This window comes from Palaemon carinicauda, chromosome 15 (assembly GCF_036898095.1).
Source record: "Palaemon carinicauda isolate YSFRI2023 chromosome 15, ASM3689809v2, whole genome shotgun sequence".
Classification (NCBI taxonomy): Eukaryota; Metazoa; Arthropoda; class Malacostraca; order Decapoda; family Palaemonidae; genus Palaemon; species Palaemon carinicauda.
The window spans coordinates 7,570,399-7,584,446 of NC_090739.1; the positions used below are offsets into that span (position 1 = coordinate 7,570,399).

Below are 14,048 nucleotides of genomic sequence, written 5' to 3' on the forward strand. Positions count from 1 at the left end.
TCAGGCCCCACACATGCCTGCCCCACACTGGACACATCCCCCACAGGAAAATCAGACTCTAGGGGAAGGGCAATGGGCCTCTTCCCCGCAACGGACTTACCTCGTCCCCTACGCTGGGTAGGGGGAGAAGAGCGGGCGCTACGGTCTGCCGAATCATCTGGCGAACCTGCAGGCGAAGAAATGCTTGAATCTTTAGGCAACTTCTTAGTTGCCTTCTTCTTCTTCGTCCCGAAGCGCACCCACTGGATCTCAGTCCAATCAGCACATTCCGGGCATGTAGAGGTAGGGGAACACGCTTTCCCCCTACACGTGGAACACAGGGAGTGGGGATCAACCTCAGGCTTGGAGAGGAAAGCCCCGCAAGACTTCCCAGCCACAGGCCCAGGGCAACGACGAGGATGCTCCATAACACAACGCTAACACACCAAGAGACACAAGGATGAACGGGAAAGTGAAATGAAAACACGTGGGCCACACGCGGTAAGCACAAAGGATTGGGGGACACGAGGGTCGCACAGGTAAGAGAGAGCACGGCGAGATGTACATCACGTCGCGACCAGAAACTTACTGGAGAGTCGACCTGAGATGTAACGCTGCCTGACCCCGGGGTCGCCTCGGGCATGTACCACACTGCCAGAGGTTGACCCCGTAGAAAACGAGAAGAGGGAGATAAACTATACAAAAAGCTGGTCGGTTAGGTAGAGTTAGCCAGTAACTCCTAAGAAGGTAGTTCTAGGTAAGTAACCGTGTTGGAACAATCGAGATTTAAAGATAAATAAAAACTTTCAAGCACACTTTAAAGTTTTATTACAGAAATTCATGGCTGCTATGGAAAGAACAAAAATAGTATTTGGAGACGTAATGATTTACATCTGAAAGACTTATGGGCAATGTTCTAAATAGCAATTAGTAAAAAAAAATAAAAAACTATAAAAATTTCAAAGCATCTCTTGTTAACTTCCACTTTTCCTCTACAGTACTAGAATCTAAAAACAGATCTACAAATATTTCACAATATGAGAGCAACATATGAAAGAAATTTACCACTTATTTACTACAATATGTGTACTTCATTTGTGCCATTTGGCGGGTCAGTACAGTAACGTATGATCTACGTTAAAAATAGGCAAAGATACGCATTATGAGTGTCTAATGAAAGAGTACTCATAATAAGTGTCTTGACATTTACTAATATTCCACTTTTTGGCTTAAGGGGAACGTCTGCTATGGTGTATTGACATAACTTATTTAAAAATAAAAAATAGTTTAACTGTTTCTATGTATGCAGAAACATATCGTACATGCTCTCAAAGTTCCAGCCAATAATTTTTACAAATAAAGATAAAGCAGTCTTTAAATGATGTCATGCTTAACTGCGTCGTCTGCATGACCAAGTTTGACAGAATTGTCTGTTTATTTTTGCATACATATAGCGATTTTTTTTCACTTATATTAAAAAATCTTGTACGTTTAGGAGATGAAGACATTGGTAGAGGATAGGGGAACGGAAATTACCATTGTTACCCTCACACCAAGTGTATTAGTAAACTTGGGGTTTAAATACCTTGTTTAGGGAGCCTTCATGTAGGAATAAACAATAAAAGTACAAAGAAAGATTATCATATCTTGATTTTTTTTTAAAAGTGAAAATTTATAGCAAATCTTTGGGAGAGCATAACTCAAAAACACTTATCCACACTTAGGTACATTTTTCTCACTTATTTATTGTACGATTTTAGAGAGAGAGATTAAAAAAGGAAGAAAAATCCCACAATATTCTGTAACAATTTTGATTTTCCCTTATCTCTTTTTTTCCCATGATTATTTTACGTCTAGGCTAAGAAAATGAAGAAAAAAATTCATTAAAAAAAAAAAAAGGAAAATCTTTCACAGAATTATTCGATTTATAAAGAGGTAAATCAGTTGTTGTTTGCGCATGTACTGGTTGCAGACGAGGAAGAGAAGCTTGGCCGATTAATGACAGAATTTGGAAGGGTGTGTGAGAGAAGGAAGTTGAGAGTTAATGTGGGTAAGAGTAAGGTTATGAGATGTAAGGGAAGGGAAGGTGGTGCGGGGTTGAATGAGGAGGTGGATCAGTTCAAGTACTTGGGGGTCTGTTGTTGCAGCAAATGGTGGAATGGAAGCAGATGTACATCAGAGAGTGAATGAAGGATGCAAAGTGTTGGGGGCAGTTAAGGGAGTAGTAAAAAATAGAGGGTTGGGCATGAATGTAAAGAGAGTTCTGTATGATTGTACCAACTGTGATGTATGGATCGGAGTTGTGGGGAATGAAAGAGACGGAGAGACAGAAATTGAATGTGTTTGAGATGAAGTGTCTAAGGAGTATGGCTGGTGTATCTCGAGTAGATAGGGTTAGCAACAAAGTAGTGAGGGTGAGAACGGGTGTAAGAAAGGAGTTAGCAGCTACGAGTGGATATGAATGTGTTGAGGTGGTTTGGCCATGTTGAGAGAATGGAAAATGGCTGTCTGCTAAAGAAGGTGATGAATGCAAGAGTTGATGGGAGAAGTACAAGAGGAAGGCCAAGGTTTGGGTGGATGGATGGAGTGAAGAAAGCTCTGGGTGATAGGAGGATAGATGTGAGAGGGGCAAGAGAGCGTGCTAGAAATAGGATTAAATGGCAAGCGATTGTGACGCAGTTCCAGTAGCCCCTGCTACTTCCTCCGGTGCCTTGGATAACCGCGGAGGTAGCAGCAGTAGGGGATTCAGCATTATGAAGCTTCATCTGTGGTGAATAACGGGGGAGATTGGGCTGTGGCACCCTAGCAGTACCAGCCGAACTCGGTCGAGTCCCTTGTCAGGCTGGGAGGAACGAAGAGAGGAGAGGTCCCCTTTTTTGTTTCATTTGTTTGATGTCGGCTACCCCCAAAAATTGGGGGAAGTGCCTTGGTATATGTATGTATAAAGAAGTTTTGATGGTATGATTTTCATTACAATTGGTGTCATATTAGTGGAGAAAAATGTACCTAATTTTTTTTTAAATCATGATTTTTTGCAAATGAATTTAAGTTTTTGATCAAATTATTATATATGTCTAAAACATATACAGTATAGAAATTATGTATTTTGAATCGTTAGAAAAATAATGCAGGACATAGCGGATGGTCCCCTTAAGTATGTGTAAATGGAAATTTCAATGTTGTCACATTCCATTTCAATATTATCACTGAAATCCTCAATTTCAGGTCACATTGTAACTAGGGTCCTAATCCACTTGCATACTTCTCCTTTGATATCCTTTGAAAACTGGGAAAATATATGAAATGGGACAAAAGGAAAAATGCTGTATATACAATACTGACCCAACACCATAGAGTAATTTCCATTCTGAAAATTCTAATACTGATCACATTCTAAGTACTAACATTTTCTTGGATGATTTTCACTATAAAATAAGCTAATCTTATTCAGGTATACATGGGAATTTTATATAAAAATAGCAAAAACCTCTGTGGTAAATTAACATCAACTCACTGCTTCCATTGGTTCAGAAGAGTCTTGGTCAAATTCATCAAAGCTTTGATCATGCTTTCGTTTTAATTTTCCTTTTTCCTGTGAACACTGGCCATTCATTAATGTCTGTTGAGCTTTGTATATGGCCTCATACTCAATCAATTGATGTTTGAAGCCATCATTTGGGTTGATGCAGTATCTCCTATTCTGGACAAACTCAAGAGCTTCCCTGTTGAGATAAAAGGAAATATTATATGCTACAGTAAATGTGAAAAGCTTAAGCATCCCCACAACCAGGTAGTGCTAAATGGTCAAACGAAATTACCACACTATGATGGGTAACAGGAATGAGCAGCAATGATGTCAGAAGCACACAAACTAAGGGCAAGGATTTAGCAATGGAGTGCTAACACCCTCTTAATGCTACGGTCTCTACTTGTGCAGAGGGGGTGGGAGTTAAAAACTTGTTTATAAACATATATTCGATTCAGTCAAGATTTTTGGGCTCAAAAGTTAGTTTATTCCAGTTCAATACAGTCTGGTATTATTGCTATTGTGAGCAAGAAGATTAAAAGGTATTAAAAGAATATCACAGAATCACTATAAATACTAGACTTTGAAAGAACTGCTAGAGGGACCTATGTAATAATTCTACATAAACTGCAACACGGACCCTAACACATCTTACATTTTTAGAGATGATATAACCATGAAGACAACATCTGTGGAGGACAAAACCAAGAAGGCTAACAACCAGATGTTACTGACAACATAAGACTTGTGTGACTGCCAATATTGACATTCCTTGCCCAAACTACAAATACGGCAGTGACGAGGTTTACCCAATGTGTTCCCACTTTTGATGTCATAGTACTCATTGCTAGTGCTCTGGTAATGATGTTTGCCCATCAGACACTGGCCCCTTGTGTTGATGCCACATTCCTCAAAATTCCAAGCCGTTCTTTTTAAATACTATAGACATTTGATCAAAATGCATAACAGCAACTACTGTACTTGACTATGAAAATTCTGCTATTCAAAAATAATTTTTATCAAGGCTTTAGCCTTTTACTTTTTCTAATAAAAACATGCACAGTAATATTCTCTTAATAAAAATTACTTCCTTAGGAAACCAAACCATGCTCCTTAGCAAGCATCATAAATGCTTCACAATACAGAAAATCAAGTACTATACAACAGTTCTATTGCCATTGCTGTTGTTTCAACCACTAATTCCAGAATCAACTGAACCTTTCTTATCTACCAATCAAATACAGTATACTATAAAAGCCTAACTTTGAAGGTACTACTGTATTCCTATATTTTAGGGAAATGGCAATAAAATTATTCCCAAGCGTATACAAAGCTTTAGTCCTTTAAAATAGGCAATATATTTTCAGCAGAGCTGAAAAAACCATTACATTCAATAATGAGGTAGTTAGTAACAGATAGTGAGCGTAGGCAAGGAGCGCTGTTCCTCCACCTGTCGGATGCACGTCATTTCTGTTTGGCCCACATTATAGACGTACTGCTGCACCCTCACCAAACTTTTTCACCTTTTTTTTCTAGCAAGTGAATGCCAGCTTAGATTGTGATGGTGTGAGAGATTTATACTTGCCAGGGAAAGGGTGGATGTTGAATCTGGTTTGTCTAAACCAGCTGTAGATCCATAGTCTCTCAGTACGTCTTGTAGGGGGTATGATTGTTCGTAATCATCCCCGTTATCTGAGTGAAGGTTAAGGCCACCTGTGCAATGACAGGCGTATGACTTGAAAGGGAGGAAGATAGCTAAGCCTTCTGGCTCTATCTTGGCAATGCCCAAGACAACATCAGAAAATTCTTTTGCCTATTCCTTCCTCACACTGTATGCATTTACTAACACTGCTCCTGTGCATACGCCTCTGGCTCGATCCCCGGGGAGTATATATCAGGAGCAAGGAGCCCTCGGAGTTACATCGGAGGGCTTTTCAGGTTATACTGTAGTAGCAAGTGGGGTTCCAAGAATGTTCACTGCACCACATCAGAGGTTGGAGTCTCTTCTCCTGTTGCCATGCAGGCCGCTGAAAACGATTTAGCTTAAGGAAGGTTTGAATCCCCTTATATCTTACAGGTAGGTTCTCAACAACTTCGTTGAGGGAACTGGTAGATAACGCTACCTCTCCTGAAATGTCCCCAATGCCAATGAAGAAAGGCATAGTTGGGGTATCCCTAGTGCTAGTGACCCCAGTGATGTACCCAGTAGTGCCCCTTTCAAACCTTAAAAGAACTGTAAGGACTTGTCCTGTGACACCAGGTGCTGGGGGAAAAGGTCCGGTACTCTTGGGCTGAAGTCGACTCCGGGGCTGAAAAAGTGTGTTGCCAGCACAGATGTTACCCTATACATCACCTCTGTGTTTGCTGTCCTGTGCCTGTCCCACTGGCCCTATGTCGGGGGTCTGGGAGCCGTAACCCCAACTCTGTCTGTGTTGTAACATGAGTCTTCAGCATGCGACCATTTCAATCTGTTTCTTCTTGCCCCTTTCTGAAAGGTTCCTTATATGGCACAAGCCTTGGGAAAATTAGTAATTTCCTCCATAAGAATACGAAAATTGGTTTTTCAAAATGAGTCTTTCCTAGGGCTGGAAGATATATTTCTAAAAGAACTTGACTGGCATTCTTCCCAAACCATCAAAACTTAAGGTTATGAATCTCTTGCCACACTCTAAATAGTCTGTGCTTATGGCAAGAGTAAACCGAACTAGCGTTGCTTATAGAAGATTGGTAAATGATAATCATTGGATGACTTGGCATACAATATGAGGGTACAATAATTGGTTCTTGATTGGTACATCACAGCAGGAGGAGGTAATATATGATCAGTTGGTTTGTATGAAAACCATTTATATGCATGAGAGAGAGGGTGGGTGTCTTAATGTCCTTCATAATAGTAGTAGAAGACAGATTATGAAGGCCTTAATCAAGCATGGATTCCTCATCCTGAATACTGTCAAATATAATCCTGTTTTTATATTTACTTGTCAAGGAAGCAGATACTCAAATCACACATAACAAAGGTCAAATTAGTTCACTTTTTAATCATTCATGTAACAACACCTGAAAAACACCATCTACTGTGATTTATATTTCAAATTAAAAGTTGCATTATAGTCCCACTGAGAAAGATTTAGCTGCCCCATTAAATGTCTATGAAAATCAAGAAAAGGGTTAAAAGTAATCCCCTATGATAATACAGTTTAAATTTAATATAATTTAAAAAATAAGAAAAATTACACTTACTTATAGGTTAACATCTTTTTCTCCATAACATATGCTATTACGACTGCTGCACTTCGAGATATGCCTAGATTTCCATGTACTAAGCACTTACCCCCAGATGCCAGGCATTCGTCAATAAAATCTCGGCACTCAGATATGTGAGAGATAAGATTTTCAAGACATGAATCTGCCATGTCAATTATCAGGTACCTGACGAGAAAATCATTAATTTAACGTGCTGGCATGTTTCAAAGACATAATTTCAAAGGTGGTGTACAACTATTTCCAATTGGGTACTATATAAAAATATGACAAATTCGTAGATAATTTGTATTTTTCTTAACTATACAAACCATAGCTATTTATTAGGGGTTATACTTTCGGCGGAGCTGAAATGACGAGCCATTAACATTTAGCAAGGGTTAACTACCCACACCGCTAGTTAGCGGGGGGTAAGGAGGGGGGTAGCTTGCTACCACTCAAGGTCACACACGTGATTTAACTCACTTTGCTTGGAGGTAGGACTTCAAGGGGGATAGGGGTGGTGAGCACGTTTGTATAAATAGCTAAGGTTTGTATAGTTAGGAAAAATACAAATTATCTACGAATTTGTCATTTATTTCGTAACTGGAATACATACCATGCTATCTATTAGGGGTGACTCACCCATTAGGAAGGGTGGACGTCCCTGCCAATATGGCTTTTGGCTTTACACAGGGGCTCTTTATCTGAGTATATTAGTACTCAAAAATAAGGAGTCCCTGCCCTTGCTAAAAAGCCTACGCAAGCTGTGTGTTGAGATATTTAGAAGTATGACTGTCAAGGCAAAGTTATTTTGAGTCTTTTTGTAGGAAAAACTGTTGTAACCAAAACTTTCCCAATACTACCTCGCCAGGGTACGGGGACGCAACAGTATTAGGTTAATACTAGGTACACAAGGGAGCATGGTTTACCTGCAGTGGTTTGAGGTCGGCTTATGCAGATAACCCAGGATGCTGCTTTCCCTAAGAGAAGAGAGGATGAAGAAAAGAATACGACCCAGTCAAATCTTTTCATTAATGCAGACTAAAACCAGGTAACAGTGTACTCAACCTTCTGCTACTTGTGCAGCCACCACAGGACCGATAGAGATCGTATCGAGTTCCTATGGGTCACGTCTTGCAGGAGAAAGGTTGTGAAAGTCACCTGGAGCATTCACACCCTTGCTTGTAAAACCTGCGTCTCATAGTAATCTGCTTAGAAGGGCCAGGGGCATAGCTATCCCCTGACATTGTGAGTCGACATGTTGGATGAGGATCTGGATTCAGGGCATAATTGATGACCCTGTGAACCCAACAGAGATGATGTTTTGGTGATCCTCCTTTTGTCTCTCCCAGTGCTGATGACAAGAGAAGGGACCCGGGTGGGCAGTTGCCGCTCTCTTGAGGTAGAGCCTCATACCTTACCACGGGTACAGTAACAGATGATCTGGATCGCTAGTTACTGAGTGGAGACTTGTGTAGGATCCGTCACCTCTGGAGACTGTGTCTGGCAACATACTCGGGGACGAAACTGAGTGTTGCCTTTCACCCTTCTCATTAATGGGCGATGTCGAAAGAGAGACCATGAAGTTCCTCGACTCGTTTGGCCACTGTCAAAGCGTGTAGGAACACTGTCTTCTAAACCAGGTGAAAATTTGTTGCCTGGTGAAGTAGAACGTAAGGAGGTCTCCTTAGAGACCGGAGAACCTGATCCATGTTCCAAGAGGGAGGTCTCAATTCCGACTGGGAAAAGGCAAGTTGTAAGTCCGCATGAGTTAGGAAAGATCTAGTGATGAGGGGATGTCCCTTCCTTTCAGTTTGAAGGCGAGGCTCAAGGTGAGTGATCGTCTTTACCTGTTGAAACTGAAAAGGGCGGGTCTTTTCCTCTTGCATATACGCGAGGATTCCGCTATTGCTGGAATAGAGGTATCGAGCGGAGAGATACGCTTTCCCATGACACCAACCACAGAAGATGTTATACTTTGCCTGGTAGACTGATGCTGAGGAATTCCTCAGATATCTAGACAACCTTTTCGCAACTTATTGTAAAAAGCCTCTTGTGAGAGAGAAGATACTGGGTAGTCTCCAGGCGTACAATCATAGCAAAGCTATAGCTTGTGGAAGATGTCGAAGCGTGGTTGACTATGACGTGGAGAGGGTTCTCTTAGAGGCTCTATCAGGAACTGCAGAAGGGTTGGAAACCATTCTGCATAATGCCATAGCAGAGCTATGAGAGCCCTTGAGAGGCTGACCGATGTTCTAACCTTCTTGAGTACCCTTCTCCAGACAAACGGCGTCAATGACCTTAGATGTCAGGATGCCTGAAAACTTTAAATCATTCATTCATTCTCCAGACAAAACAGGGACAAGACATAAACGTTGTTGTTGTACCCACGGTTGTTGGCATGCTTCTTGCCAGAGAGCCTTGGGGTCTAGGACTGGGGAGCAGCGGAAGCCTGAGGTTCAGGGGCATTGCGAACAGATCCATAGTTGGAGAACCCCGTGTAAAGTCAGGACTTTGTCTGCTACTAGGTGATCTAAAGACCATTTGGTACACCTTACCTGAGATGCTGTGCACAGATTGTCGGCGAGCACATTCCTCTAGTCTGGAATGAAGCGGGCTGATAGTGGTACCGAACAGACTTTGGCCCATCTTAGTATTTATACTGTTAGATGGGAAGAGGCTGCAAGCAAGTTCCTTCTTGCTTGTTGATGTGAGCCTCTTTGTGGTGTGTGGTGTTGACACTCATCACATAAATGAGCTGAGTGGCCCCGTTAGGAACTGATGAGGCTGTTGAAGGACCTGAAAGTTGGCCTTCATCTCTTAAGAGATTTAAGTGAAGGTATTTTCGGACACTGTCCAGAGGCCTGAGGTCGTGTGGTGCAGCACTATGGTCCCTCCTCCCTTCTTTTGATGTGTCTAGGCACAGCATGAAGTCTGAGGGGTGGGGAAGGATGAGAAGGTTATACCACTCCGTAGATTCTCAACTGAGACCTACCCCTTGAGGTTGGTCCAAACTTCTGGTCCCATGGGGTCAGAATGTCTGGGGAATCGAAGGCCTGCTTTCAATTGGACTCAAGTCACTCTGGGCTGGGAGTTCTTCTCATTTTGAGAAAGGGTCTTTTGACTTTTCTACGCCTGTCTTTGATGAGAAGGTTTTGTAGAGATTGGTGTCTAGAATCATTCCCAGATACACCAGTCTTCTGAGAGGGAAGTAGGGAAGACTTCCACAGGTTTACCTTGATCACCGGATCTTGGTAAAAAAACTTCAGCAGTTCCGGTGCTAATGCAAAGTTGCCACCAAGTCTGCTAAGGTCAGTCAGTCGTCCAGAAACGGAGACGTAAGCCGATCCTGCGAGACCAGGATGGGTGCCGTGGAAAGACCGAAGCACAGTGCTCTGAACTGGTGTTTCTTGTTTGTCTAGACTGAATTGGATGGTTTGGGCCTGGAAGCACGCGTCCTTTAGGTCCAGCGTGGAAATGAAGACCTGTGATCTTAGCCCTTGTCCGAACTCCAACATGGTGTGGACATCGACCCAAAGGGATAGCTCCTTGCGGATCCTTTCACATGGGAGATTATTGACGCTGGGGTCTTGACTCGTGGCGTAAAGGATGGGACGCGATACCCTGTGTAAGGATTCTTCCTTGGGAGAGAACTCCTTCAACAGATAGAAGTAAGGCAGCGCTTAACCCTACCATGCGCCCTGATGGGATTGATGTTATTCCTTAGAGCAGCATCAGTCTGGCGAATGTTAATCAATGGTTAACGGCTGGGTATGGTGGGTAATGTGCAATTGGAGAGTGCTCAAAAGTAGTCACCTGTCAACAAGCCGCTGATGAGGGCTGTCGATCGTTTGCCGATCACTTTAGTGGATTGGTGTGATGGCGAACAGCGAGTAGCGAGAAGTCTGTTGTATACCTTCTGATCTAGGGAACCACGGCCAGAGGGTGACTAGTAAGTCCGGGTCACGAACTGCTGGTGAACGGCAAATTGCCGATGATCGGCGATCTATGAGCCGAAGATGGTAACCGACACGCAGATGAAGGCCGTCTGGTCAGTCAGCCAAGGAAGGTTGGCGATTAATTAGTTGGTAATCTGCTTGGAGATCCCTGAGAGACAGCAGAATGGTTTAATGATAGTCAGTTGGTGATGGTGAGCCATTGATGATTAGCGATTGATCGCAGACCGGTGATCGGTGAGCTAAAGATCAGCAAGCTGACGATTGGCTGGTCAGAGATCAGCAAGCTGACAATTGGCTGGTCAGAGATCAGCGAGCTGAGGTCGATGATCGAAGAAAGATGAGCTGCCCATCGGCGATCTAGTGATCAACAAGCTGATGACTGGTTATTGACCAGCAATCAGTAATTGGCACGCTAGCAATAGGAGATCATTGGCAATTGGAGAGACTAGAGGTCAATGATTAGAGAGAGATGAGCAAGCAATTGGCGATCTGGTGATCGGCGAGCTAGCGATCAGCAAACAGTGATCTACCAATCAGTCGGTTGATGATTTTTCATTGGTAATTACAGATTTGCGAGCTAATGATAGGCCGTTTGCAACATTCAGATCGTGTTTGCTGACGGTGGTACTGTCAAGAAAAACTTCTGAAGAGAAAGGGACCAACGGTTCCCTATGAGGAGTGTCGACCGATGGTATATGTGTTTGATTCCCATTGGAAGATGGAATCTTCGGGATCTTGAACCCTTCTGTGAAGCCTCTTCCATCTTTCCCCGGCGGCCATGCTGTTATGCGTTTGTGGGGAGAGGAATGGGGCAATGGTGACCTGTCAAAAAGTTTTCATTCTTTTTGCCTACTGCGCGAGTGTGGAGGAGAGTACTGGAGCGATGGCACACAAGATGATGCTGGTGCTTAGTTTCTGCTGAAGCGCAATTTTCGGTGAATGCGCAGAAGAGCGCTGGAGAGCAGGCAAGCGCTGGTGCGCAGAAGAGCGCTGGAGAGCAGGTGAGCGCTGGCTCTTTGGCAAGAGCTGGCGCATTGGATCTGAGAGTGCTGGCTCTTTGGCAAGAGCTGGCGCATTGGATCTGAGAGCGCTGGCTCTTTGGCAAGAGCCGGCACATTGGATCTGAGAATGAAACTGCGCAGGAGAGCGCTGGATCTGAGAGCAAAGAAGAGCGCTGGCAAGCAGACAAACGTTGGTGTGCAGGTGAGCGCTGGCTCTTTGTCAAGAGCTGGCGCATTGGGGAGCACTGGATCTGAGAGCACAAGTGAGCAGGAGAGTGCTGGATATGAGAGCGCCGGCACGCAGTAAGGCACAGTGTAGGGTTTTGTGCAGTCTCCCTAGAATGCACAGAAGCATGCGACTGGTTGCGCAAGTGGGGGTGCTTGGGCACGCAATTGCGGGCGAGAACTCACACGTAGGAGAGCACTGGCGCGCGCGGGAGTGTGTTGGCGGGCGGCGCGCGCGGGAGAGTGCTGGCGGGCGCGCGTGGGAGAGTGCTGGCGCGCGCGCACGGGAGAGTGCTGGCGGGCGCGCACGGGAAAGTGCTGGTGCACTCGCGCGGAAGAGTGCTGGCGCACTCGCGCGGAAGAGTGCTGGCACACTCGCGCAGAAGAGTGCTGGCGCGTGCTGGCGTGCTGGCGCGCTCGCGCGGAAGAGTGCTGGTGCGCTCGCGCGGAAGAGTGCTGGCGCGCTCGCGCGGAAGAATGCTGGCGCGTAGGACAACGATGGCGCAAGCGAGCGGGAGCCTGATGGAGTGCAGGAGAACGCTGGCACGTAGGAGAGCACTAGCGCAGGAGATCACTGATGAGCAGGAGAGCACTAGCGCAGGAGATCACTGATGAGCAAGAGATCGTTAGGCGAGCAGGAGACCAAAGTTGCGCAGGTGCGTGCTGAGGTTCGGTGAGCTATGTTGCGCCGGCGATCGTAGGTTGGCTGGTGAGCTGGCAAACATTGCTCTCTGTGGCGAGGTTGCGCTGGTATGTCGGTAGGTGAGCTGGTAGGACGATCAGGAACTGGGATGTGCCCTTTGGATGGTTGAACATCCACTGATGGAGATCACAAACGATCCACAGAAGAGTCCAGGCCGAAGTCCGAGGACTAGCTGCAGTGTTGTCAGGAGAAGGTCCAGGAATAGATGACGCCCATGAGGGCCGGTGGATCAGCAAGCTGACCTTCAGCAGTAGCAATCCTCCAAAGAGGAGTCCCTGAGTGGCCCCTCTCGCGAACAAGAGAGGGGATCACTTCGCAGGAGAGAATTCCCTAAGACTATGCTCCGCCCCCGAAGGAAGAGAGACTCAGCAAGGGGGGGAGCGTAGTCTAGGTGAAGACAGCAACAGCAGTCGGAGTCGATGAAGTGATGACGATGCAGGAAGTTCTCCCTCGGAAGGGAGAACAACCTCACACCTGGGGAGGAAAACTCTTCCTTGGAAGGGAAAGTTGTCCAACCCCTGGAAGCGAACCTCCTGGTAGTGCTCTAAGATGATCTGACAAGAGTGCTACCTGAGGAAGCGTAGCTGGAACTAGTTCCTCGAAGATGAAGTGCTGATCAGGTGTTGCCACGGGTATACTTCTAAGAAGAAAGGGATGACGTCCTCTGAGGGATGGCAGTGACAGCAAATTCCCTAGGCATGAACAGAACAGCTCTGCTTCATCAGCACTCTTAGTCGAACGAAGAAAACTGCATTGCAAACTGAGGAAAAAGAAAAAAAATTATGTAACAGAAAAATTTTCCCTCGGGAGGAACACCTAGTCCACGACGGGAAGAGAGACCACCGTGGGAACAAACATAATATAAGTACTACACCCTCCCTTCTCTGGTCGACATCGACGGGAGAAGGGGAGCGGAGAGTAACTGTAATAAAACAAGAATTATAATTATTTAAATCAGCTAAAAATATTCACTAATAGGAAGAACCACTGATCCTCCGAAGGGAAGTGTTCCCCACGGAGAAGAAGCTGAAAAGTTAAAATTACAAACAATTATAATTTCACTTAAATAATTGAGAAAACAATCAGAAGCACAACCTAACCCGCGAACGGGAAAGGTGTTCCCCCTGTTAGTACACTGTCGGGGAGGCCCATGAAAGGTGAACGGCCTTGAGAAGAGAAAGACCGTAGACAATCTCTGAGAGGCCACACTCCCTTCGCTCAGTAATCCATATGTTTCCCATAGGAAGAGGGAAAGGCGAAGACAACAGTTGAATGAGGAGGGTCCAAACGATGATGATTCCCCTACGGCGGCGGCCGAGTCAACGGTAGGTTATCTGCCAATGGGAAGACCGATGGACAAGGGGAAGAGGTCAGAAGGGAAGGTTCCCCAGCGTTGCGCAAGCGTCTTG

At 44.8% G+C, this 14,048-nt stretch overlaps 1 protein-coding gene across 1 annotated transcript in view; it reads right to left on the bottom strand.

The window, feature by feature from the left end:
• Positions 1 to 2,833: 2,833 nt before the first annotated feature.
• Positions 2,834 to 14,048, bottom strand: part of LOC137654466 (serine/threonine/tyrosine-interacting protein B-like) — a 32,361-nt gene continuing 21,146 nt past the window's right edge. Inside the window, exons 4-5 of the mRNA XM_068388123.1 lie at positions 6,749 to 6,937; positions 2,834 to 3,701 (exon numbers count right to left, since the gene is read on the bottom strand). Coding sequence (XP_068244224.1) covers positions 3,485 to 3,701; positions 6,749 to 6,937 — 406 coding nt within the window. The 3' untranslated portion in view covers positions 2,834 to 3,484. The remainder of the gene's footprint in view (positions 3,702 to 6,748; positions 6,938 to 14,048) is intronic.